A 26,244-nucleotide genomic window follows, 5' to 3' on the forward strand; every position below is an offset into this window, starting at 1 on the left:
TTTGCCTACATCCCTGCATGGGGGAAAGGTAGCGAAATCCCCCCCAGCAACTTCCCGCAGGGGGGAGACGAGCCATGGAATAAAATCCATGCCCCCCAGCCCTCCCTGGAGAGGCGGTAATGCTTAGTACTGACCGTCACCCCTCCTAAATCGTAGAGAGAGCAAAATCCTCCAACTATCGCTGGGGGAAATAGTAGGACATTGGCTGAGGATAAGGGAGTTGTGTCCCCCTTCCTGCCCTCACCCTTTAAAAAGTGTGAGGCTCCAGGCGAAGGGCTGAGAAAATACTCCATTGACGCAGGCCTAAGGGTGCCTTTTCCACCCGCTCTACCATCTGGACTTATATGTGCGATTGTGCGTGCACCACATCATACATTACAAATAATAAATGACAGCAGTAGGGCCGTGGGGCTGATCAGCTTTCACCTCCGTAACCTTTGCATCATTGTAACATGATATAAACACTAAAGAAGGGATGACTGGAAACAGTGAGAGTCTGGGGATCTCTCACAATGATGGACAGGGGAGTCTCAGCTACACCCATTTACATGGTACTGAAATAAAATATTCGGTAAACTGCAATTGGCAAGTGAGAATTTCTTTACACCAAGGAGTTCTTGACAAACAGCCTCACCCCATCCCTGTGAAGTAGGATTTTGAAGATGGGGAAGTTGAAGCCGCAGACGCTTTAGTAATGAATGAAAGTTTTTGATGTCCTTGAAACAACTGTGGTTATTGCATGCATTCATTGAACCTCTCTGTACCTCTGTCTCCTTCTCGCTAAAAGGGAGCGTACCTCATTCCAGTTTTGTGAGGTTTCATAAACTGATGTCAGGCCCTTTGAGATCCTCTGAAATACGTGAACACACAGTTGTGGTATTATCTCGTTTGGTGAGGGGGGGGGCTTAGTTAAGTACAGTATTGTCTCCAGTGTTACATCAGTGCTAAATAATGTTCTCGTAGTATTTCCCGTCGATGCAGGAGGGAGCTTAGTGAAGTAACAGCGTCTGAGTGGCATCCTAAACAGAGCTGAAAAAGGCGAGAGAGGAAACGAGCCGGGGCGTGGCTAGGCAGCGCAAGGAGCCGGGGCTGGTGTTGGTATACAAAGGAGAGGCGGCACATTGCTGTGTATGTAGGTGCCTCGCCCTTTCCTCCCCCCTTCCCGCCGCATTCCACTCTCAAAAGCAGGGGCAGCAGAGACAGCTTTCAGACCTACAGCAACGCCGTGAGGGAGCAATACCCGCCTGCCCGGCCGCGATCGCAGCGCTGCCCGCCACAGCCACATGCTTCCCCTGACTCAGATTGAAGTAGAAGGGGAGCCTTAATTTTTTTCCTCGTGTACCGGTGGCTTTTAAACGACATTTTGGTACTTTTATTTATATTTTTTCTACTTTAAGGATTGTGTTTTTTCCTTTCAAGAACATTTTAAAACTCTCAGTTTAGAAAACGATCTCGTCGGTATTCTGAAGATATCAGAGGGAAAATCTCCGGTTTTCAGCTTCGCCGAGGTAACGTACTGGGCTTATTGCTCCTATGGTTGTGCGGGCGAGGGGGCTGGGCTCTAAAAACGCCGAGTGGATTATTAGTGCCTTTAGTTAAGGTCAATATTTTGTTTCTGAAACGATATTAAAACCCCCTACGCGGGCTTTTCTGTGTGGGTCAGACTCACGTAAAATCCCGCCACAGATGCTGCTTCCTTCCAAGGTAAAAACAAAAAAACCAACCCACGCTGCTGGTGCAGTCTTGTGACTGATTTGCATTTTTCCCCCATTTAAACTGCAGGGATCCCATGTCCCTGGAAGGGCGGTGGGGGGTGGGAGTAGAGAGCGGGGAGCGGTATGGTAATGTTGGAGAGGAAGATTAATCACAAGTGAATGTGACAATCGCACATGGATGTTGCATCAGATTTCTTTTCTGGCATAGGAGGGGTGGACTGGAGGTATTTCTCTTTCAGACATGTGGTACACGTGTGTGTGTGATCAAATATATTTATGCGTGGGGATATTTTATTGTTACTATAACAAATATTTCTTCATTATAGTATACTATGTGGGTACTTCTCTGTTATAAATCTTAATGTGAATATTATAGTTTTTACATTGCAGTATGATTGGTTTCCATGTAAGTTATGTAAATTGGGTGGATTTGATCTTCGGATATAAATGTCTTCCTAGCAGCTGGAGAGTGTGATTTTCATTTCATTCTTTTGCTTTTGTGTGTGCATGAAAGACCATGTCTCAGAAAGTCCAACGTACATACACGCTGGCAGACCCTTTCCTATGCAGATCACATTTCCAGGCGTGTGCTTGGGTGTTGTAGTTGAAGATTTATCTTTGTTCTCCGTTGTAGTCAGTATCTTGTACTTTTCCTCTCCGCCCCTCCTTGGCTGGTACTTTTCCACTCGCCTGGCTGACGATGAATCAGCCCCAGAGCAGCAGCAAGCAGCAGCTCTTCACGTGACCCGCTAGATAGACCACTGCAGTATTGACGTTTCCTTTTTACCTTCACAGGCAAGGCAAGTCCAGCATCCAAGGACAAAAGAGCGAGCTCGGTGAAGACTGCCACCGAGGGGCAGTCATCAGGCCAAATATTCCCTACTTCATCTAATACTGGGAAAAGCTAATTGAATTCCCATCATGAGCAGAGCAGAAGTGAGCAAGTTTAACATCTCTCCAGACGAAGACAGCAGTAGCTATAGTTCCAACAGCAATGACTTCAATTATCCATATCCAACCAAAGCACCTGCGAGGTCAGAGGGATTTTTGCATTGCTCTTAGTTTTGTTTCCATTTGCTAATATTTGTACAGTACTTTATTACACATAATGTACTTCACACCTTTAAAGTACTCATTTAAAATGCCTTGCTAGATCTTAATGTTTTAATCTATTACAAATATAGGAAGTTGAATATCCAAAATTTTATATTTATTTTGCAGATGACAGATTGTGTAGTTCGTTTTTTTTGGATGATCTGCTGGTTTTCTGATCCCCTTTGAAACAGAATAAAAAGCAGGAACAACTGACCTCCTAAAGGCCATTAATGTAAAACCTTGTTCATTATAACAATTAAATATGGATTATTATTTTTTTCTTTCTTACAGATCTTGTGTAGACAGGGATCCAGAAAATCAAAATTTCCTGCTTGAATCCAATCTTGGAAAGAAGAAGTATGACATTGAATATGTAAGTATGCACTAATGATGTTTTAAAATTAGCACACTAAACAATTGCTTTACTTTCAAATATTTAACCTTGAAAAGTGGAAAATGTTCATTTAAATTCAAATCTAAAACATGAATTAATTACTGGTTCTCTATTAATTATTAGCTTTTCCTTCCCTTACACAGCATCCAGGTACTACTTCCTTTGGAATGTCAGCGTTTAATCTGAGCAATGTTATTATGGGTAGTGGCATCCTTGGACTTTCTTATGCCATGGCAAACACTGGAATTATTCTTTTTGTGTAAGTATGTTTTGGTTAATTTAAAAAAAGGCTCTTCTGCCATGTATCCGTTAATAGACAATATTAGAGGTATCCAGTGTAGTTGTAACTGTGTTGGTCCCAGGATATTGGAGAGACAAGGTAGGTGAGGTAATATCTTTTATTGGACCACCTTTCCATTGGTGAGAGAGACAAGCTTTTGAGCCACACAGACTCTTCTTGAGATCTTTCTTTGAAACAGTTACAAGCCTTGTGGATAGGCAAAAGTAGTAAATGTGATGTAGCTCAACTTTAACTAGGCTTTCATATGATCTCACATGACCTTCTCAGTTGCAAACTAGAGAATTATAGCCTAGGGGGCATGGAATGCGTGGGGGGGGGTAGGGAGAAGCTTTAGAAGAGTGGCAGCTGCTGGCTGGGTGTGCCTTACCTTACTGACGGCTGCGCTGCCTTCAGAGCTGGGCGCCCAGCCAGCAGCCACCACTCCCCACTCTGCCTTCCAAGCTGGGCAGCTAGAGAGCGGTGGCTACTGGCCAAGTGCCCAGCTCTCAAAGCAGCGCCACTGCCAGCAGCAATGGAAAAGTAAGAGTGGCAGTGTCATACCATGCCACCCTAACTTTTGCATTGCTGCTGGCGGCAGCATTGCCTTCAGAGCTGGGTGCTTGGCCAGCAGCTGCCTGCCGCTTTCCACTCTGTTTTCAGAACTGAGTGGCGGTATATGTACTTGTGAGTGTGCAAATGACTACAGACACAAGCAGGGGTGAGGGGGGAGTCAAATAAGTTTGAGAACCACTGGGCTAGAGGAACCTATTGCAAGGTGGGTGCACAACTGGTTTAAAAATGTTATTCAGGGAGTTATCAGTGGTTCACAGTCAGGCTGGAAGGGCATATAGAGTGGAGTCCCACATGGATCTGTCCTGAGTCCCGTTCTATTCAATATCTTCATGAATAATTTGGATAAATGAAATGGAGAGTACACTTATAAATTCTGTGGACGATACCAAGCTGGAAGGGTTTACAAGTGCTTTGGAGGATAGGCTTAGAAGTCAAAATGATCTTAACAAACTAGAGAAATGATCTGAAATAGGTTGAAATTCAACAAGGACAAATTGTTCCTTCTTAAGTGGAATACTTTCAATCAGTTGCACACATACAAAATGGGAAATGACTGCCTAGGAAGGAGTAATGCAGAAAGGGATTTGGGGGTCATAATGGATTACAAGCTAAACATGAGTGAACAGTATAACAGTGTTCCAGAAAAAGCAAACATCATTCTGGAATGTATTAGCAGAAGTGTTGTAACAAGACATAAGAAATAATTCGTCTGCACTATTCCACACTGATGAGGCCTCAACTGAAGTATTGTGTCCAGTTCTGAGCATCACATTTCAGGAAAGATGTGGACAAATTGGAGAAAGTCCAGAGAAGAGCAACACAAATGATTAAAGGTCTAGAAAACATGACCTGCAAGGGAAAGACTGAAAAAATTGTGTTTTGTTTAGTCTGGAGAAGAGAAGGCTCAGGGGGAACATAACAGTTTTTCCAAGTACATAGGAGATTGATAAATTGTTCTCCTTATCCACTGAGGACAGGACGAGAAGTAATGGGCTTAAATTGCAACAAGGGAGATTTAGGTTAGACATGAGGAAAAGCTTCCTAATTGTCAGATAGTTAAGTAGTGGAACAAATTACCCATGGAGGTTTAGTGCCTGGCATGATTTATTCTTTTCTTTTTTTTTTTTTAAATTTTTGGCTAAGAACTTTTATAATTTATATACTCTCTTATTTATACATACTATTAATATTTTTTTAAATTAACAAAGCAGTGCCATACAGTAAAAAAATAATAAAGAGGCATTTACATGCCCCTTTTATATCCCAATTCCATGCTCTAAAGAGGTTCTGTAGTGGTTATGATGTCACCAGTATAACACATGGTAGGCTATCTCTTAGGAGTTAGTGTAGACAAAAAAGTAAAATAGGTGGGAGGAAGCAAGTTTAAAGTCAGTTACTTGAATAATTCAGCACATTATGCTATAATCAGTTCATTTTTTAAAACATTTATAGCTAGCAATTTAGCAATCATAGGTGCCACAATGGTTTAATTCATTAATTTTTTTCATCTCTAGATTTCTGTATTCAAATGTATTGCTACTGAAATAAGGCTACACTAGTTCACATAACATCACAAAATTAAGTATGATTAGTAGTCTAGATGCAAGAGAGCCCAGGTTGCAGTTGCTAAGATGTTACTGAGAGTGCATGGCTCACAGGATTAATAACAGTATAAAAAGCTTTTAATGTCTAGCTGATTGGTTCACATCTGGCCCAGGCTGGTAGTGACTTGACATTTTTAACATGATAATTATTAGGCAGTTTATATGAACTGAGCTGGTGGTGTCAGTTCAGTTCCTACTGGACAAGTGTTCTCATAGTGTGTGCTTGGTGGTTTCAGCATAGAAGCCAGGAAGTAAATGAGCACGCAAACTAAACCAGGGGTTCTTACAATAATTTTTTTTTGGTGTCCTCCGATTGCGGCCACCAACTGTTGCTGGTGGCCTCTGAAATTTTTTTCTTAAATTACTTGAAAAACAAATAAATATGCACATATACATGTCCAAATCATAGTAATTTATTTATATAGGGTTGTGGGGAGGAGGTTGTTTGTTTTTTTTAGCAGACTCAATAATAAATGTGCATTTTGTCTCTCCTTTACTGGACCTAAACGGAATAGAAACACAAATAAGGTGCTTTGATGATGTTTGTTTGTTTTTTGTTTTGATTTGCTAGCTAGAAAGTCCACTTCAGTGAGAAGTGATATTAGTTAATATTCCTTTTCACAGCAGTACACTTTCTAGCTAGCTGGGAGAAAGTGAAAAGTGATATAAATAAACAAACATACAAATACCACTTTTCACAGCAGACTTACTGGCAAGCTGGGGGACAATTTAAGCCCTGGATGGGGAGGTGGTAGGGAAAATTGGTGGAGGAGGCAGGGGGGGCCCAAAACTCTGCAGCTGGAGATCAGAGCTGGAGGACACAGTGCGGGCCAGGAGCAATGGAGGGGTAGTTAGCCCAGGGCCAGACCCCGAAGCCCTGCTGCAGATAGGGGACAGAGCCCGACGTCACGCAGCTGGAGCCTGCAGTTCGCCGCCCAGAGCTGAAACTGGAAGCCCAAGTTCCACCACCCCTGAGAAGGTGGGGAACTTACCCAGCTGCCTGCTCCTCTGGCATTTGCAGCTCCGGAGGGTGGGGGGCAGAGCCAAACCCCTGCTGGTGGCACCAGGGGAGGGGATGCTGATTTGTTGCTTCGCCTCGCTGAGCCCCACCCCTCAGTCACCACCCAGGAGGCTGTGGCTTCAAGAAAATCTCCTGGTGGCTGCATTTGAGGAAACACTGGACTAAACTACCTTGTCACTCTGATAAAGTGGCCATTCTAAGTTAAATCTGAGGTAGTATAGATAATAGATATCTATTTCAACATTTTCTGTAGTACCAAACACTATAATCTGTAAGCTCTTTCCAGTACTGTTTCTAGCTGGTGAACAAATTAGAGAAGTCCAGTTATAAGTGCAACACTTAATGATTACCTTTCACAATCATGAAAATGTATTTGTATATGATTTGCGGTGTATTCTGCAATATATTTTGATGGAGCTGTGTGGAGATTCTTGTATTACTTGTCAACAATATGCCTGATTGAAGCTCGTGTCCCTACATCTTTTACTTTGACAAGCACTAAAACCCATACAGAAAATGAAAAGAACAACCTTGGAATGAGGAGTCATTAAACTGAGCTTCACATTTTTGAGCAGCTATAGTCTCTGGAGACTGTTCTTCTAAAGCAGAATGCTTGTATTGGTGTAGGAAGGGACAGGTTTTTTTTTATTTATTTACTACAGCTTTGTGACACTGGTGTTCAACTGCAAAGAACAATGCAGCTGCTGAAGGGTGTATTTGTTGTGATTCATTGAGAATTTTTAGCGGTTACAAAGAAGCATTTCAATAAAGGATAGGTAGTTCTAATAGAAGCTATAAGAAAATAAGACAACTTCTGGGAGCCATTAACAGTCTGTTTAATCACAGGTGAAACCACAGTAAATGTTGAGCAAAGGAAACTGACCTGCATTCAGATCATTTCAATGTATATGAATTTTAAAACACACCGTACTGAGTCACAAGCTCTTAACATTTTCTAGTTGTCAGTCCATATTTTACCAGTCAATTAACTGTCCTTGTGTCTTGCTTTACACAAAAACATCACATACAGCTGAAAGGTGACTTGTTTCAGACTTTAGCAGATTTTCTCACCTAGTCACAAATTACATCAGTCACAAGTCTAGTGTTTCAGAGATGAACTAGCAGTGATGTAATTACCTAAGAATGTGAGGAAAAAGTAAAAATAAAAAACCAGCTGTTAGTGATACAAAATAATGTTCTTTGATACTTTTGTTAAAATAATGTGTTTATTGGGTCAATCAAAAATATATTGGGTCTGATTCTCATTTATACTTACACCTCTCTACACCACTCTAATAGTGTAAAGGGGCCTTACGTCAAGTTTAAGTATTATTTAATCCCATTTCAGCAGTATCTAGTATAAATGAGAATTGGGTCTGTTGACAAAATAATAATGTAAAGAGGTAGCTGTACCTTCCAGTGTGGATTTAAGTATGGTGTCCTTTCATAAACAAGCACTGATTGATTCAGACTTTCTCAGCTAGCATTGGAATTTACACTTATTTTTCTTAATTCTTTCATTTCACTGTTTTGATATTGGTTCTTATGTTCTATCTTAAATCCTTCCTGTTCAAATAGTACACTTAATTAATATGGCTAAACTAAATAAATTAAGGCTGTCTAAAAGTTTTTTGCTTTTTTTTTCCCTCCCCTCCTAGGATTCTCTTGGTGGTTGTGACAATATTCTCTTTATATTCAGTTCATCTTCTCCTAAAGACTGCCAATGAAGGAGGTATGGTAAATTCTTCTTCTTGTACAAATAGTTATTACTAACTTCATATTATCTTTCCTTTGTAAAATACACATTTTCAATTGATTTATTTTGTATGTTTGTAGGGTCTCTGTTATATGAACAGCTAGGCATGAAGGCATTTGGTTTGGCTGGAAAAATTGCAGCTTCCGGATCAATTACAATGCAGAACATTGGAGGTGAGGATTTTGAAAAATATGTACTGTAGATTGTAATGTTAAATAGTAAATACTCCCTCTCCATTCTCAGACTTTTTCACATATGTTTTTATTAATTGTGTCAAGTAAAGTTATGAAATAAGTTTTGTGACTCTTATGTCATTTTCCATCATCTATATTTGTAATGATTTATAATGTTGTTCATCTACAGCTATGTCAAGCTACCTCTACATAGTGAAATATGAGTTGCCATTGGTCATCAAGTCATTTATGAACATTGAAGAGAACACAGGGTAGGTGATAGAACTCCTCCTCATCAGAGAAACTAATAGTAGAAACAAAAATGGGCAACATATATATTTTATATGAAGACTTCCTTTGGTACATCTTAGTGTAGCTTCTTAATCAGAGATAAGGTGGTGGTAAGATCCAGTAAGCTTTTTTTTCTACCCCTTGGGTGGTCCATTTGACATGGATCTAGCCTCTACTGGTAAAGATGTTAGCAAAATAACTGTTTTCTATAATACGATGGAATACATATATGTAAATAATTTCCAATAAGTGCTAACGGATGTGCTGGTCAACATATTGCTCAATAATGAAATTAAGTTAAATAGAGTCATAGTTGTTACCTCTAATGTATTTCAGGAACCTTAGACTGATAAGATGGTTTTCAAACTTTAACATTGTGGGAAGTATTCTTACTCTAAGAGTAAACTGCATTTCTACAGTGATTCTAGTTAATACTTGCTTAAGGACAAATATTCAGTAAGTCTGTGGCAATATTAAAAACACCAACTCATTGATTACAATGCATGTAGTGATTTAAGATATACAGCATACATCCAAACTGTCCATCCACATTATCCATTAATCCACACAGAAATTCCATAACTTCTTGACTTTGAGACTCATGATTTCCTTCACATGGGCTTTCACCAGCAATAATATGCATCCTGATGCAAAGTGCTGAACACCTTTGATATCTGACTCTTTTTTTTTTTTAAACATTTTCTTGTTAAAAGACAAGTTGCAATACATTAACTTTATCTTACAGATGTCTAAATCACACTAATTTGAGAATTTAGAGTGTATTTTTTTAAAAGTTTCAAACAAAGTTAACTGAAGAAATTTGTCCAAATTCTTCTCTCATTTGCATTGGTATGAATCCAGAGTGACTCTGTTAAAATTAATTCAGATTTACACCAGTTTTCAGAATTTAGCCCTTAATGTTCAAACCAGTAAAGTCTTTAAGATAGAGTATTTGTTCAGCAAGGCTTCTTTGCTCATCCAAATAATATTACGTCTGGTTTAAAAATATCTCCTGTTATGGATCAGCTAGTACTATTTCCAGTATTAACAGTGGGATAAAGGCTACACTGTTACATGAATTGTCTTAGGAATATAGGATTTGAATAGAAGTCCAGTGTCTTACCACAGTTGAATACCCATGACCAGTTTTGCCCTGTTACTTCATTGCACTGAAGTTAAAAATCTGCTTTACACTGGTCTGAGAACTGAATTTGTTCCCCAGTGTTTCAGAGGAAGATGCTCCCAATATACCTGACAAATGATTGACTGCTTTCGCCTATGGAAAGAAAAAAGAAACACAAGAGGGGATTCAGGGGAAGAAAATCTCTATGAAATTTCCCTTGTGGTGATATTTTTTCAATTTTGATGGGCCAGATTTGCCCCTGTGGAACAGAATGAAATCTTCCCTGTGTCCCAGGTGATAGGCAGAAGGCCAGGGCCAGTCATGCAGAGGCCTTGTGGTTCTGCTGCAGCTCTGGCACTCTCCCTGGCTTTCCCCCAGCTCCCTGGCGGCATACAGTAGAGCCACATTACCAGAGATTTCCCCTAGCCCTTCAAAGCCTCTCTTAAAGGGTGATCTCCATCCCAAATGGGGCATGGTGAGAAAGATAATACAGCCTCAGGGTTGGGGCCTGGGGAGCAACAAAGAGACAAAGGCCCAGATTCACAAAGATACTTAGGCAGCTACCTCTCATTAGGATTCAGGGACATAAGTACCTTTGTGAATTTGAGCAATATGAATTTTTATTTCCACCCGCCTCTTTATTCACCTGACCAACACATTGTCTGTCTCCTGTCTCTTTCCCTTCCTCCCCTCAACGACCAAGTATATGCCTATCCTAGCAGAAGACACTGAGAGAAAGGGATATTGCAGAAGGGGAGATGATGGGAGTTTCGCCTTAATATAGATCTAGGAGGCATGGTCGTTCTTCTCTTCACTCGTGGTGTGATGATCCTTTGTGACTTAGATATTATCCTTAAGAATGCAGTTCAAATAGTACATCTGAATGCTAGAATTTTCAGCATGTAAACCTATTTCTCCCATTTATCAGGTTAAAAAATATATTTGAAATACATCTTGAAATGGCAGTATCTTCAATAGCCCCTTTAATACATTGTTTTGTGAAATTTAGCATAAAATAGTTTTATTCTTGGTATTGTTACAGGATATTTTATCTCTTACTTACAAACAATAGCAGGTTATAGAAACAAATATATGTAAGGACTAAACTCTAGGCACCATTGTTGGAAAATGCTTTGATTACTTATATAAATTTAACTTTTTTTCTTACAGAGAATGGTATCTTAATGGTGACTATTTGGTTGTGCTGGTGTCTATAGTGTTCATTCTTCCTTTGTCACTGCTGAAAAATTTAGGTAAGCAACTATTCATTTAAAGTAAATGTGGAAACAAAGTGTTGATTTTGCTGTTAACAAGTGGAAGGCCCAAATATGGGAGCTACCTCCACATTACTGATCTCTTGCCAGGTGGATGCTGTGCAAATGATCTCAGTCCCTGAGGAGAAGAACAGCATATCTCTTTTTTTAAGAAATAAATGAGGGCTACAGAGTGTTTGTAGAGTGTAAGAGGAAAAGAAAGTGGGTGAGGACAGGATGGGAAGTCTGCAGTTCCACTGCCTTTGACTGTGATCTTGTCAGACCTCTGTTTATACAGGATTTGGCCTGGTCAGTGTACGTGTTCGGCACGTTTGAGGAAAGCACATGATGCTCATGATTCAGTTGGTGGAATACTTTCTCTGAATCAATATGGAGTGAATACCCCACATGGTGGTTGACTCGATAACCCACCCTATGTTGTGGAGGACTGTGGAACTGAAAGTGGCATTTTTTCAGATAAAATACAGGACCAATTTCTGCTCCCACTGAAGACTGTATCAAAATTCCCATTGACTTCATTGGAAACAGGATTAGATCTATTAACTGAAGCTCCTGACCACTTGTGGTCATCAGTTACCACATGGCACTCTTCCAAGAGTGGGGATGTTATCCCTTGTGTCCTGGCCAAATTTCATTTTGGGTAACTAAATTTTCCCTGCAGTTTAAATTGGAAGTAATGGATTTTGTTGTTCTTTGTTTTTGGTTTGTTTGTTTGTTTGGGATCCTAAACTGTTGTGTTGTATGGCTGCCTAGTTCCTTAGCAGAAGTGGCTGTACTTCAGTGATCCATATAGGCTTTTTTTAAAGAAAATGGAAGATGATGGGTTGGTTTGAGTGAATAAACCTATAGGAGATCCTCAGGGCTTATTTTCACAGTGGGCTAATGTGCTTTATAGGATGTGATTTCTAATGAGTACTAATGTGCTCTGCATTCATTAGGCCATGTGCATACTTCTGGTGCACACTGGCAGGGTGTACACAGACCAATTTAATGCACAGCACATTAATGTACTTCAGAAATCATACCCCCATAGAGCCCTAATGACTGAGGGCTTGTCTTCACTGCACCAGTTAGCATACTTGAATTGCTCCACTTACTTGAATAAGCCCTGGTCTAAATGTAAAAATTAGATTGACCCAGCCATGTTGCTCAGGGCTGTGAAAAATTTTGCACCCTGAGCACCATAGTTAGTCAACTTAACCCCGCAATGTAGATGCATCTAGGTCGACAGAAGAATTTTTCCATTGACCTAGTTACCACCTCCTGGAGAGATGGATTAATTACATCACTGGACAAATCCCTACGATTAATGTAAGAAGTGTCTACACCAGGGGTTCTCAAACTGAGGTCCTGACCCCTAAGGGGGTCGCAAGGTTATTACATGGGGGTTGTGAGCTTTTAGCCTCCACCCCAAACCTTGCTTTGCCTCTAGCATTTATAATGGTGCTAAATATATTAAAAAATGTTTTTAATTCATAAGGGGGGGGTCACACTCAGAGGCTTACTGTGTGAAAGGGGTCACCAGCACAAAAGTTTGCAAACCACTGGTCTACACTACAGCACTATAGCGGAACAGCTGCAGCACTGTGACTGCATAGCCTAAGAGTGACCACATTGTGAAACAGCGTGGTTTTGATTAGCAGCACAGAGTCACTGGATTAGCAGTTGTTGAGTTGTTGCTGATGAACTGCTGCATCCCCCAACTGCATTAACTCCAGTGACAGCTGTTTCCTCTTAATAGGCCAGCTAGCTCAAGTTTAAAGCATCACGTAATTTGAGCTAGACATTTTTGGGTGTAGAAGGAGGGGCAAAACTTGAGTTTATAGCTTGAGCTAACACTGCAGTGAAAACAAGCCATGAGACACTCGTAAATTACTAAATTTTGTGAATAACAAATAAGTGAAAAAAATAAAAAAGCAAGGCTGTAATTAAACTGTTGTTTCTCTTTCTTGCTTACAGGATATTTAGGGTATACAAGTGGCCTTTCCTTAATGTGTATGGTCTTCTTCCTTATTGTTGTAAGTATAATTTCTCTGTAGATTTACATGCTTATAATAGTGCATTGCAAGTGAGACTTCATATGATTTCGAAGCGCTTTATCATATTGTATCAGTTAAAAATAACAATGTGGTATTTTTAGGTAATTTGCAAGAAGTCCCAAATCCTTTGTCCTTTGGTATTGGAGTATGACATGATGAACTCAACTCTGAATGGCACATTGGCACACCTGGCAACTGCTGCACGTTTGCATGGAACAGCACAAAACATGACTAGTGATGAAATGTGCAGGCCAAAATATTTTGTCTTCAACTCACAGGTAAGGTACCATATGTAAAGGGCATTCTCACTATTAAAAATAAAGAGGAAGAACAAATATTACATAGAAATATGGTCATTTTTGCTTACATAATTGCCAAAACTAATATTTTGGGGGCCATTTATTATGTCCCAATCCTGAAAGGCACTGTGCACTTCCTGCAAAATGGGGCTTTCTTAACTTTTATTGAGTTCAAGAGGAGATGAGGGTTTCCAGCCTCTCCTGGGAGGCAGTCAGTACTTCTCCTGGTAAGGCAAAGTACTTAAGCACATGTTTAACTTTAAACATGTGAGTAATCCCATCTGTATTCAGAAAAACACATAATTTACCAGATTAAGTTGCACTGGTGCAAACCTCACCAGGAAATAGGTTTTGCACTTGTGTAACTATAATGGTTGAAAAGTCTCCGTTGACTTCAGTGGGCTTTGGGTCAGCCCCTAAAGGCCCAATCCTGCAAACCTTTACTACTACAAATACCCCTAGTGATGGAAAATCTCATGAGAAAGAAATACTCATGTGAGTAAAGATTTTCAAGATCCGGCCATAAAGATTCAATCCAGCAAGGTAGAATGCATTCAACTACCATGGGCTTAAGTGGGGCTTGAGGATTCCCAGTATTGGGCCCTTAAGAACAAAAAAGAGAGAGAGAAAGTTGTAATAACCTTCCAGAATAGTTGACTTTTATAACAGAAAATTGAGACAAATTAGACTTCCAATGGAAAGTAAAAATATAAAGTAGAAACCTACTGATGAATTCTGTGCAACAAAGATAAATTTGCTACATCTATCAAGAAATTTATAAAGCAAGTTTTATGTTTTTCAGACTGTCTATGCCGTACCAATCCTAACATTCTCTTTTGTCTGCCATCCTGCTATTCTTCCTATTTATGAAGAACTGAAAGGGTAAATGTATAGATTGTATATAACTTTACTATTCAAAAAGAAACCAGCAATATATTGTCACTGTTAACACTTATTTCTGTTTGTTTCTTTAATAGCCGAAGCCGTAGAAGAATGATGAATGTGTCCAATGTTTCATTTTTTGCCATGTTTTTAATGTACCTATTGGCTGCTCTCTTTGGATACCTGACATTTTATGGTAGTTATTGCCTCTTCTATTTTCTTTTAAATGAAGCATGTCTCCGGAAATTCAAAATAAATCTTGTGGCTTATAAAATGTAAAGCAAATTAGCATTTACTAATTAATTATTTTTATACATTCAGTCACAAAGGGGACCAGTGGTCTTATGGCTAAAGTTCAGGACTGGAAGCCAGACTGTTTTGGTGCTGTTTGACACAGACTTTGTATTATCCTTGACTTGTCTGTGCCTAAGTTTATCCCTCAGTAAAACGGAGATACTACTAGTAAATCTTATAAAATTTATTTATATTTGTAAAGTACTTTAAGTCCAACATTGAAGTTGCTATGTAAGGACAACTATAGAAATGAAAAGGAGTACTTGTGGCACCTTAGAGACTAACAAATTTGTTTGAGCATCAGCTTTCGTGAGCTATAGCTCACTTGATTCTGAGCCTTAGTATGCTTAAGAAGGGAAATGAGCTTGTTTTTTCTCACTAGTCCCTGTAATATTCTTCACAAACCTCTCATAACTGCACATTATTGTATTTTTCCCTTTTCTACTACTGTCCCTGTATTGGTTTTCATCTATAAAACCAAAGGACTATGTTCTACTCTGTAGTTTCATTGCCTTTAAGGAGTCTACAGTTGTACAACTGAGAACAGAATTTGGCTCTAAGAATATGCTATGATGTTGCCATAGTCTAATAATCAGAAGGTGAAAACCAATTTGCCTTTCTCATGCAAAGTCCGTGAGTAGCAGACAGCAGAATTTGGCCCAGCTGAAGTACATGTGCCAGTAAAATGGGTGGGGCTACGCCCTGGGTCTCTTTCTCTTCCACAAACTCACAGGACAACATGCTCAAAATCAGCTGAGTTTTTAATTCACTGTAAATTTGTGGAGGAACTGGACTGTTCTGTTTTATTTCTTAAGAAGTACACAAGGATATTACCATTCTGTTATGTCTTGCTGCGGTATTGTGAAGAGTGTGTTATTAGAGTTCAATTAAAATGCCATTTTCTTTATAGGAAATGTTGAAGCAGAATTGCTTCACACTTACTCTGCAGTCCTGGGTGCTGATGTTATTATTCTTATTGTACGTCTGGCTGTACTTATGGCTGTAACCCTTACTGTACCTGTAGTTATCTTCCCAGTAAGTAATTTTTATTTTTATTTTTTTTTTAATTCCGTGTATCCATCTTAGCCAGGAATTGGCTACCTTTCCTTCATCTCTCTTGCTGTGGACTAGTAGTAATATTAAATTAATTAGGCAAATACAGTTTGCTAATTTCTAGTAATTTTTTTAACTTTAAAAAAATATTCTTTATAACAAGTCTGCATGTATGCTTTTTACTCATTTAACTGAATCAGAATAATTGAAATAGATAAGTATCAATTTAGAAAGTAAAATATTTTTACATTGAGGGGTCAAAACCTTTAATCTTTTTTTTTTTTAATATATATTTTACTCTGTCACTTTTCTGTATTCTAGTCATTTTTAAAAAAATGAGATAAAAGTAGTGTTGTATACTACACCTGTTCCTTTGTCCCCTTATCAATTTGTTTGTTTTCAGTGGTTTTTAGTTAGTTAGGTTTTTTTTTCTCTCTCCCCTGTTGTGGTGTTTTAAACACCTAAATAAAGAACTGGAAAACCTCTTTTCATAAAGAACTGTCAAATGCATAAAGTCAAGTGCAAAACAGAGAATCTTTTTTTCTAATGTCTTACTGTTATAGTAATCCCAGTTGTTTTTGCATTAAGTCAACAGTGTCTCTTTAAGGACTTTTGTGATTAATACTAATGTCTTCATTATTTTTTGCAGATTCGTACTTCAATTACACAGCTGTTTTGTGCAGAGAAGGAGTTCAGTTGGTTACGTCACAGTTTAATTACAGTTTTTGTTTTGGCATTTACCAATGTTCTCGTAATCTTTGTCCCTTCCATTCGAGATATATTTGGATTCATTGGTAAGTTTTTGTATGTTAGTTCAGGGTTTTGTTGTTTTTTTTTTCAAAATCAGAACAATATTTTCAAAAGTCTAATGAAACACTGTACTTATTTCAGAAAACTTTTTTATTTATTTATTTTAAATATAGGTGCCTCTGCTGCTGCCATGCTGATCTTTATACTTCCTTCTGCTTTCTATATCAAACTAGTGAAGAAAGAACCTCTGAAATCTGTGCAGAAGATTGGGGTATGTATAGAAGAGTATTTTCATTAACATGCTTTCATCACTGGCTCAGAGCAAGGGTTTTAGTTTATTTCTTTATAATCTAAGGATTTCAGAACTTCTGTGATCTTCATTGATGAACTAGCAGTAATTACTAGCTTCTATTACTCTTAAAAAGCAGTAGTTTCACAGGCAGTTGTAGCTGGAGAGAGAGCCACTAGGAAGTTATTTCTGCATATTTCCCCACGAGACCTCTCCAGTTGTTGTCCCCGCCAACTCCAGAGGTGACAACAACCAGGATTTCATCCTGAAACAGCAAATTGTTAGAGGAAATTTAAATAGTGGTGGAAATAAAATAATTTTAATTACATACAGCTATTGCACCATTACTGACATTAAAGAAGCGTGAATAGAAATGGGGCACATTTTGTCTATTTCATAACAAATAATATATAGGAAAAGTGCCTGATAAATGTTTAGTGGAGTGTATTCAACAAAATACCTATTCAGTACTGAAACTGCTGTATAATATTATGCAGCCTCACTGGCCTCTTTCAAATATTTCTTCAAAACCTACTTCTCTCAGTTACTCTTTCAGAGCTGACCTCCCCCGATCACTTGGGCCCTTTTGCTTGATGTTGCTGCTTCTGATCTTAGACATTCAGATTCCCAGCTTGTGAAGCCGGGCATAGCTCCATTGAAATCGATAGAGCTATGCCAGTTTACACCAGCTGAGGACGTAGCCTGCTATATTAAAAATAAGTTTATTAATCCATTTTAAAAAGAAACCAGAGCATGTGAAAATCAAAGGTTATCTCATTGTCTCTTACTGTAACCTTTGTTCTTTTTTATTAGTCATTCCTTAGTATTGTTTGACTAATTTAAATCTTAAATAACTCAGGACAGGCACTTACCTGTTTATGCCAGGTAAACATTTGTAGCTGAAGAAGAAAATAAAATATCTGAAGTAAATTTTATATTTTCTCTTTCCAGGCTATACTCTTCCTAGTGAGTGGCATGTTTGTGATGATTGGAAGTATGACCTTGATTATTCTAGATTGGATCCATAATTATGCATCTGGCGGACATTAACTGGCACGATTTAATCGCAAATACTCCAGTGTTCACTGAAATATCTACTGAGAGAGAAAATTACCTAGGTTTGCAATTTTGCTTCCTTTAAAAAGCAGATTCTTTGATGCTGGTTCTTCTGACTGTAGAATAAGTGAACTCTTGAAAAGAAACTATTCTGCATGATGGAAGTGGATATTAACATCAAACCACCTGAGTCTCTGGCTGAGGGAAGTGACAATTTTATTCCATTCCAGAGAATGGACACAACTCTCTGTAGAATTTTATCAAGCCATGTTTGGCTTTTGTCATTGTTACTTGGGTGTTTTATTATTTTACTTGAATGTGCCTAATGGAACCATTTGATGTGAAAAATAACTCTTAATTTACAGCAAAGTGTTGATCTATCCAATGAGAGAGAGAGAGAGGGAAAAAACACTATTATTTTATGTACCAAAAATTCTTATGGACCTCAAAAGCATGATTTTGACTTTAAGAAAACAATTTTTTAAATACAAAAATGTATCCCAGTGACATAGAACCTGTACAAACATTTAATCTGTGTTCTAAATTTAATACAATTTGCCCTTCTATGGAGGCATAATTAGAAGGGGGAGCATTTGTTTGTTCGCCCATCAGAAATATTTTTTTAAACAAATTCTACTGACTTTCAACCAATTTGAGTAGCTCAAAACTCCGTAACTGAATAGAAACAGTTTTTTCAGTGACACTCAGATACTCCAAAATTTAATCAAAGAAGTCATTATTGATATCCCAAGTCATTGTACCTAATCAACTAGAAACACCATAGTTTTAAAAAAATGGCAATCTGACTCAAGTTTTAATGCTTAGAACAGTTACAGGTCATCAGAATGGGTGATGTTTAAAATAAACTTTTATACAGTGAAGAGCTCATAAAGATCTTGGGATTTCTCCTCTTGAGGTTCTCAATAGTGCAATTGGGAAAAACAGGGTGGTTGTTTGTTTGTTTATTCAGATTGAGTTGCAGCTATCTACCAGATCACACTGGGTCGTGTCATATGCCATTGATATACAAAACTCTCTTTTGAGATTAATGGGGGGTTCTGCTTAATGATAGCATATGGCCCATTGTCAATTAGGTTTGGTTTTTTTGGCCAGTCTTTCTTGAACTTGCTGCACCATAAAAAAAGAGGTCCTGCTGTAGTTTATGAATTGTACAGTTTTCACAAACTGTTCAGTATTTGTCAATTTCTCATCCACTGTTGGATTTTGAATTACTTGATTATTTTTTGTTCCTATTTTGTCTATGCTAAAAGCCTAATACACAAACTGCCCCAGTATTTGGTGCTCGATACAAGTTCTCTTCATATAGCCCTGGTCTGCACTGGCAGGGGGATCGATCCAAGGTACGCAACTTCAGCTGTGTGAATAACGTAGCTGAAGTTGACGTACTTAGATCGACTTACCTTGGTGTCTTCACCGCAGTGAGTCAACTGCTGCTGCTCCTCCTCCGACTCTGCCTGCGCCTCTCATGGCGCTGGAGTACAGGAGTTGACGGGAGAGCGCTTGGGGATCGATTTATTTTGTCTAGCCTAGACAATAAATCGATTTCCGTTGGATCAATTGCTGCCTGCCAATCTGGCGGGTAGTGAAGACATACCCATAGGCAACTGGGATTCCTCATGCAGTTGATACTTTATAGTAGTTTAAACAAAACAAAAACTCTCATGGACTGAACAGTCATCTTATACTTGTTTGCTTCAGAAATAGATACATTTTGTTTGAGTCCTAACTAGCAAGCTACCAAAACAAGTGCTGTATGGTTGTGATTAGCTGTTTTGTTTCTACTGCACGTTTACTATTTATTCCTATCCCAGGTTGAAGAGAAACAGTAACTGCATAAGAGCACATTTGACTTATCAGAGATATCACTATGGGTGGGTGCAGTATAAGAATCTGGATAAAGATAATAAAAGAAAGAGTCACGGTACTATGTTCAACCATATTTGTCTTGCATAATGTTTTAAAAATCTGATTTACAAAATTCAGTTTAGTAGTTGGGTCAGAGGGAAGAAATAATGGCATGTAATCAGTTGATTAAACAGCACTGAAGATTTTGTCTCAAAAGCCAGAATCAGTTCTAGGTACAATCACTATTTGGCAGATAGAAAAGGAGTACTTGTGGCACCTTAGAGACTAACAAATTTATTGGAGCATAAACTTTCGTGAGCTACAGCTCACTTCATCAGATGCATTCAGATGATGCCTGTCTTTCTCCACATTTTTAAAATCTATGAAAAATCACAGATATTTTGATTCATACTTCTGACTACAACTACCAATCACCACATCTGTAGCAAACATAATGAAAAGTGAGAGTTCTCTCATCTTGCTTGTTTGATTAGTCCAGTGGTACTCAACTTTCAATTAGAACTTTGAACTGAGCAGTGCTTCTTTTACTGGGACTCAGGAAGAGGAAGTGGAGTTCAGATCAAAGGCTCATTTATTCCTGATCTATGGAGAGGAGTACTGAACAAATGTTTCAGTGATATGACAACTCTTCTTCCTCCTCCCCGCACACACAGAAATCTGAAGGAGAATTTAAAATGTCCTCTCCCTCCAAGAGTTTGTAGTGTGTAGAGGATGAAGAGATCCCCTTTCCAGCATCAAAGGGAACAAAAATGAACCTCTTCCCTCTCTGCAACCAGAAGAGAGGGGGAGATCCTTCGATCACTGTCAGGGGGAGATAAAAGATGAAGATATTACATGTTAGCACCTCATTACGTTGTATCAATACGTTATTGAGTCGTGCAAATTTATGCATCAATGTCTGGACATTACATTGTGAGTCAGTTGTTCTCTGAAGCTCCATTTGATACTAAGTAGCTCTTCAGCTGTTAAACTTGAGTACCACTTTGCTAAGTAGTTTTCTAATATATGAATCTATTGCAAACCTGTCAGTGTATAGGTCATTCAACAAACCAATGGAAAAGAGCAGCTTCAGTATTAAACCACTGTATTGTCACCTTGTTTTTACGTTGCTGTCTTCCATGATATTTCAGTCATAACTGTAATGTTATTTATAGAACATTAATCCATTAAAACTAAAACCTATTTTTCAATATTTATGATAGTCTGTGTACATAATTGTATGTGTATATAATGTAAATATATTGTATATAATATAGGTTTGGGACTTCTGGGTATATGTATATATTCCTCTGTCACTAATGGTTATTGCATCATTTCAACCAGTTGTTCATGTTGTACATCTGTGTAACAACAGTCAAAGGAAGTTTCTTTACAGAAAAATGTTATGCTTACACAAATTGAAATAGTATGTTACCACTCAAGATGTAAGACCACACGAACATGAAAGGTTTTATTTATTACAAATGTATATGCTGCAATAAAGAAGAGTCTTTGGGGTCCATAAAGAAGTATAGATCAGGTACAGATTTTTTCATACAGTTTAAGATGGATGTTATAATTTCCCAAATGCAGTGACTGACAACTTATTTTACCGTCTAATCTATCTGTTACAGGTGTTCTACAGTACATCTTTGTATATATTTTGTATATACCCACTGTATTGTTAGAGGTCAACAATTCAGCTGTAATTGTTGGCAAAGAGTGTTACACAGTTTCAATGAAACATTGTATGTTTTGTTTTAACTGAATTAAAAATAAATAAATAAATAATCCTTAGCAATTGTGTTTTTTCTTTGGGGATGAAGAGGTGAAGGAATTGCTTTTGAGTTAATAGCAATGTACAGCACATAGGGAATTTAATTCCTTAGCTATTTGATATTGTATTTTTTTGCAGACGTGTTCACAATAATCTAATAGAATTATGCAGCATTTGACTTATGAACAGGCTCTCAGACACCACTATGATTGGGCATGATATAAGAACCGAGGCAGAGATTATCAAAAAATACTCATGGTATTCAACTATATTCATCAGATATAATGTTTAAAATATCTGATTTACAAAATTTCATTTAGTAGTTGGGTTGGAGGGAACAAGTTGGAGATTTTCAGAAGCAGTGCCCATTCAGCCTATACGTATGCTCCAGATATTCTTGTGCCCTGTACCAAAGATAGATAAATCTCCCCTGGCAAGCCACCCTCAGTTCCTTCTCAACAACCCTACCGCTTGAGCCAGAACATCTAGCATGCCCGCTTTCAGCCTAGCTCTAGCTTAGCTTTGTATTTTAGTCTTAGTATAGTTTAGCTTTCTAATTAGTCAGTTGTTTAATTTACTAGTTCGATGCCCCTTTTTTTATTTGGTGGTTTGTCTGTTGACTACCCCATCTTTTCTCCCCACACCCTTTCTCCGTTGAGGGGCTTTTCCGTGAAGGTAGTTGTCACTGGTTATGCTGGGATCCCCAAGCTTTAAGAGCTGCTTTTCTGGCTGGGAGTCTCGCCCTGTTAGCAACAGGCATTCCACGGTTTGGGAGACACCCACACACCAACCAAGATCAGCACTTCTTTCAAGAGCTGGTCTAGAAAAAATAGGTAACATTCAGGCTTCTTATGATGGAGCAAGCACAAAGACCAGTTTCAGAGCCAGGATCAGCGGACACCCCTGTACACCAGCCTTCAAGTGCACTTATTGCCCCATTGATCTCTGTATCCTGCTTACTGGGATCTTCACGGGATGAAGGTACTGACAGGGCTCCAAGTAAATGGAGTTCTGCATCTCCCACCAGAGAACATCTCGTTGAATAGATCCCAGTCACCTTAGAGAACAACGGTATTGGCGACCTCAGGTTCCAAAGAGAGTCACTTTGAGGCACCAGGATGTTCTAGTACTGGGAGCTCATCAAAGAACTCATGCTCTTCTAAGAGCCACGGTACCAAGCAGGGGCAGAATCCAATTTTCTGGGGCACCATTCAACTGCATTAGCCAACAGCCTTAGTCAAGACAAACCACAGAATGCCTCCAAAATCATTCCTAGATCTTTTAGAAAAACATCCAATCTTGATTTAAAAATTGTCAGTGATGGAGGATCCACTGGAAAATGGTTCCAATGGTTAATTACTCTATCACACCATTAAAAAATTAAGCCTTAGTTCCAGTCTAGCAATTGGATCATGTTATACCTTTCTCTGCTAGATTGAAGTGCTCATTTATTAAATATTTGTTCTTCACGTAGATACTTATAATTGTAATCAAGTCACCCCGTAGCCTTCCCTTTGTTAAGCTAAATAGATTGAGCTCTTTGAGTCTGTCACTATAAGACGTTTTCTAATTCTTTAATCATTCCTGTGGCTCTTTGAAATCTCTCCAATTTATCAACAACCTCCTTCAATTGTGAGCACCAGAACTGGACACAGTATTCCAGTAACATCATCCTAAATCTTCCTCCCCTTGCACCTACTTTCTTCCAGTCCCCTGAGCTCCAAGTCCTTGTCTCCTTACCCAACCAGTCCCAGTCTCCCACTTCATCCCAACTCTTAGTCCATTTCCATCTTCCCCAGTCCCCTGCCAGCCTCCAGTCCTAGTTTTCCCCCAACCTCCTTGTCCCAAGGTACTCTCCCCATCTCTCTGCATTTGAATCCGGCAGCTTCATCCTCCACGTTGCCTCGGCTCATCGGGGAGGACAATGAGAACACAGAAGAGCAGGCACTTTGAACAGGGCAATCAGCCAGGGTGACATACTGAAGGGGATGCGTTTGCTACCTCCCATGTGACCTGACCTGCTGACTGAGAGCCAGCTGGGCTTATGGAGGCAGCCAGCCAGCCAGGGAGAGAGACATGCATCGCTGGAGAGAGCAGCCCCAAGCTGCAACTTGACTAGACACTCTGTTGGGTAACTCATCCAGTGGGAGCAGCAGGAGTGGGTGCTCTGGGCTCCCCACTCTCCCAGAACAGTGGGCTTCCTGCGTTGGAAGCCATGGGGAGTGGGGCTGGGCTGGAAGAGGCTCCCACTCTGATCTCTGGGATGGGTGGCTGAGGTTGAGGGGAGGGAGAGGAGGCGGGATGTGTGTGTCAGCAGCTTGCCTCTGTGTCCCAGCTGGGGAACTGGAGCAGCCTCCCTGCTACCTAGGTTGTGATGGGGGTGAGCCTGCTGCACTAACCTCCCTTAAAGGCCCCACTTGTCCAGGAAAGGGCTTGCTCTGTCTGCCAGCACTGCGGGCGGGAGCGCACACTTAGCTCTGCATAGATGAGCACCATGCTAACCAGGTGTGCTGCAGCCTGCTCCCATCCATCCCATCCCTGCAGAGAGATGACACATGGGGGGGGCATGCACGATCACATACCCTCCCCCCAACAAGTTTTTTGCCAGGATTTACCTGCCAAGCCCTCCCTCCCCTGCAGAGAGGCAAACAAACAGCAGAACAGCAGATGCACCAAATAGCTGAGAGTAAGGGGGAAGCTGTCTGGGAAGGGGGGGGCATGACCCCACCTGTTGGGGGGGAATCTTTAAATTGTGGCCCCTATCCCCATCACAGGTAAGGGTCCTCCCTGCTCCTCTGTCAGAAGCTTCACTCGCTTGGTCCCAGGGGCTGCCTCCCCAAAGTCAGGCAGTAGGGTGCACAGGAGATAAATGGGTGTGAGATCAGCTCCCCCATGTGCCTGCCCCACCATCTCAACAGGAGTGGCAATGCGGGCCGCAGCGGGTAGGAGAGTTGCATGCAGACTCACTGCACTCTTCCCCGTCCCAGGGATGTTCCCAACACAGTGGTTTTGTAGTTTTAATGGCAGATTAACCATTAAGTACACACTGTGTTGTAACTGAAATAAATATATTTGAAAAAAGTGTTCTTAAAATGAAAAACGTGCTGGGTCATCATCCGAGAGTGCTATAACATGAAGTATATGGCAGAAGGCAGGTAAAACAGAGCAGGAGACAGACAATTCTCCACCAAGGAGTTCAGTCACAAATATAATTTAACACATTTTTTTTAACGAGTGTCATCAGCATGGAAGCATGTCCTCTGGAATGGTGGCCGAAGCATAAAGGGGCATACGAATGTTTAGCATATCTGACACGTAAATACCTTGCAATGCTGGCTACAAAAGTGCCATGGGAATGCCTGTTCTCACTCAGCTGACATTGTAAATAAGAAGCAGGCAGCATATCTCCCGTAAATGTAAACAAACTTGTTTTTCTTAGCGATAGGCTGAACAAGAAGTAGGACTGAGTGGACTTGTCTGCTCTAACATTTTACATTGTTTTGTTTTTGAGTGCAGATATGTAACCAAAAGGCTCTACATTTGTAAGTTGCACTATCATGATAAAGAGATTGCACTACAGTACTTGTATGAGGTGAATTGAAAAATACTATTTCTTTCGTTTATCATTTTTACAGTGCAAATATTTGTAATAAAAATAATAATATAAAGTGAGCACTGTACACTTTGTATTCTGTGTTGTAACTGAACTCAATATATTTGAAAATGTAGAAAACATCCAAAAGTATTTTATAAATATCAATTGGCATTCTACTGTTTAACAGCGCAATTAAAACTGCAATTAATTGTGATTAATTTTTTTAATTGTGACTTATGTTTTTTAGTTAATTGCGTGAGTAAACTGCACTTAATCGACAGCCCTAAAATTAAACACTGCGGGAGACAGTGGAGCCCAGAAGTGATGGGGTGGGAGGAGCCTGTAGAGGCCAAGGGTTATGGGGGGAGCACCAAAATACAAGTTCACCTAGGGTGCCATTTTCCCTAAGGCCCTGCTGTAAGTTCACATGCCTGGATCCAGACGTGGCATGGCCCAAAACAGCCCAGAGATGCCACTGCTGAGAAATCCCACGCTGTCCTGGGCTGGCGTATGCTTAATGTGGATGGAATCTTCAGGGAATTTCACTAGTAAAATCTAAGAAGTCTCTACTTAGCATGTGCGAACTGTGTTTTTTCAATGGTTTGTGAATTGACCAAATCTGGGTGGATTTTCACAAGGATGGCAAACAGCACATCTCTGACACAAAAGTCTCCCCCAGCCAAATTTCAAGTGCTTGCTCCAAAGTATGGGGCTGCTATAACTCTTCAAAGAAAAAGTTGCCAAAAGTTTTTAAGATAGGCATCGCATCATATTTTCCCTTAGCCTCATTCTTGGAAATGGTGAAACCATTTTTGGTGAAATTAAAAAAAAATCAACCTGAGGCAGATATCCAGCATGGACAATTTCAGCCCAAATGGTTACTTTGGCAATATTACAAGCAACTGAAAACAGGTTATTACAACAGGAAATGTTGTGCAACCTTATAATAGGTGATGCTATTAACTCTGACTATAATATCTATAAAATAACTCTGATTGTTATTTTTGAAAAAGAGCCACAGGTAAGCGGTGGATTATCAGAAAGG

At 39.5% G+C, this 26,244-nt stretch overlaps 1 protein-coding gene across 1 annotated transcript; it reads left to right on the forward strand.

Annotated features, from left to right (window-relative positions):
- The first annotated feature begins 1,024 nt into the window (after positions 1 to 1,024).
- Positions 1,025 to 21,624, forward strand: SLC38A2 (solute carrier family 38 member 2). The gene is made up of 16 exons (XM_048835972.2): positions 1,025 to 1,508; positions 2,511 to 2,749; positions 3,102 to 3,183; positions 3,348 to 3,463; positions 8,341 to 8,414; positions 8,519 to 8,611; positions 8,802 to 8,883; positions 11,196 to 11,278; positions 13,259 to 13,317; positions 13,440 to 13,616; positions 14,440 to 14,519; positions 14,615 to 14,715; positions 15,724 to 15,848; positions 16,516 to 16,660; positions 16,790 to 16,887; positions 17,857 to 21,624. Exons 2-16 carry the CDS (start codon positions 2,637 to 2,639, stop codon positions 17,953 to 17,955), a joined length of 1,527 nt encoding a protein of 508 aa, XP_048691929.1. The 5' UTR covers positions 1,025 to 1,508; positions 2,511 to 2,636; the 3' UTR covers positions 17,956 to 21,624.
- Positions 21,625 to 26,244: the final 4,620 nt, after the last annotated feature.

Source organism: Caretta caretta, chromosome 1 (genome assembly GCF_965140235.1).
Source record: "Caretta caretta isolate rCarCar2 chromosome 1, rCarCar1.hap1, whole genome shotgun sequence".
NCBI classification, from domain to species: Eukaryota; Metazoa; Chordata; order Testudines; family Cheloniidae; genus Caretta; species Caretta caretta.

Bases quoted from the DNA above. Each gene is read 5' to 3' on its own strand.
- SLC38A2 (XM_048835972.2), top strand. From the start codon at position 2,637: ATGAGCAGAGCAGAAGTGAGCAAGTTTAACATCTCTCCAGACGAAGAC. The intron at 14,520-14,614 runs GTAAATGTATAG...TTTCTTTAATAG, and splicing joins ATTTATGAAGAACTGAAAGG to CCGAAGCCGTAGAAGAATGA. The intron at 14,716-15,723 runs GTAGTTATTGCC...TTTTCTTTATAG, and splicing joins TGGATACCTGACATTTTATG to GAAATGTTGAAGCAGAATTG.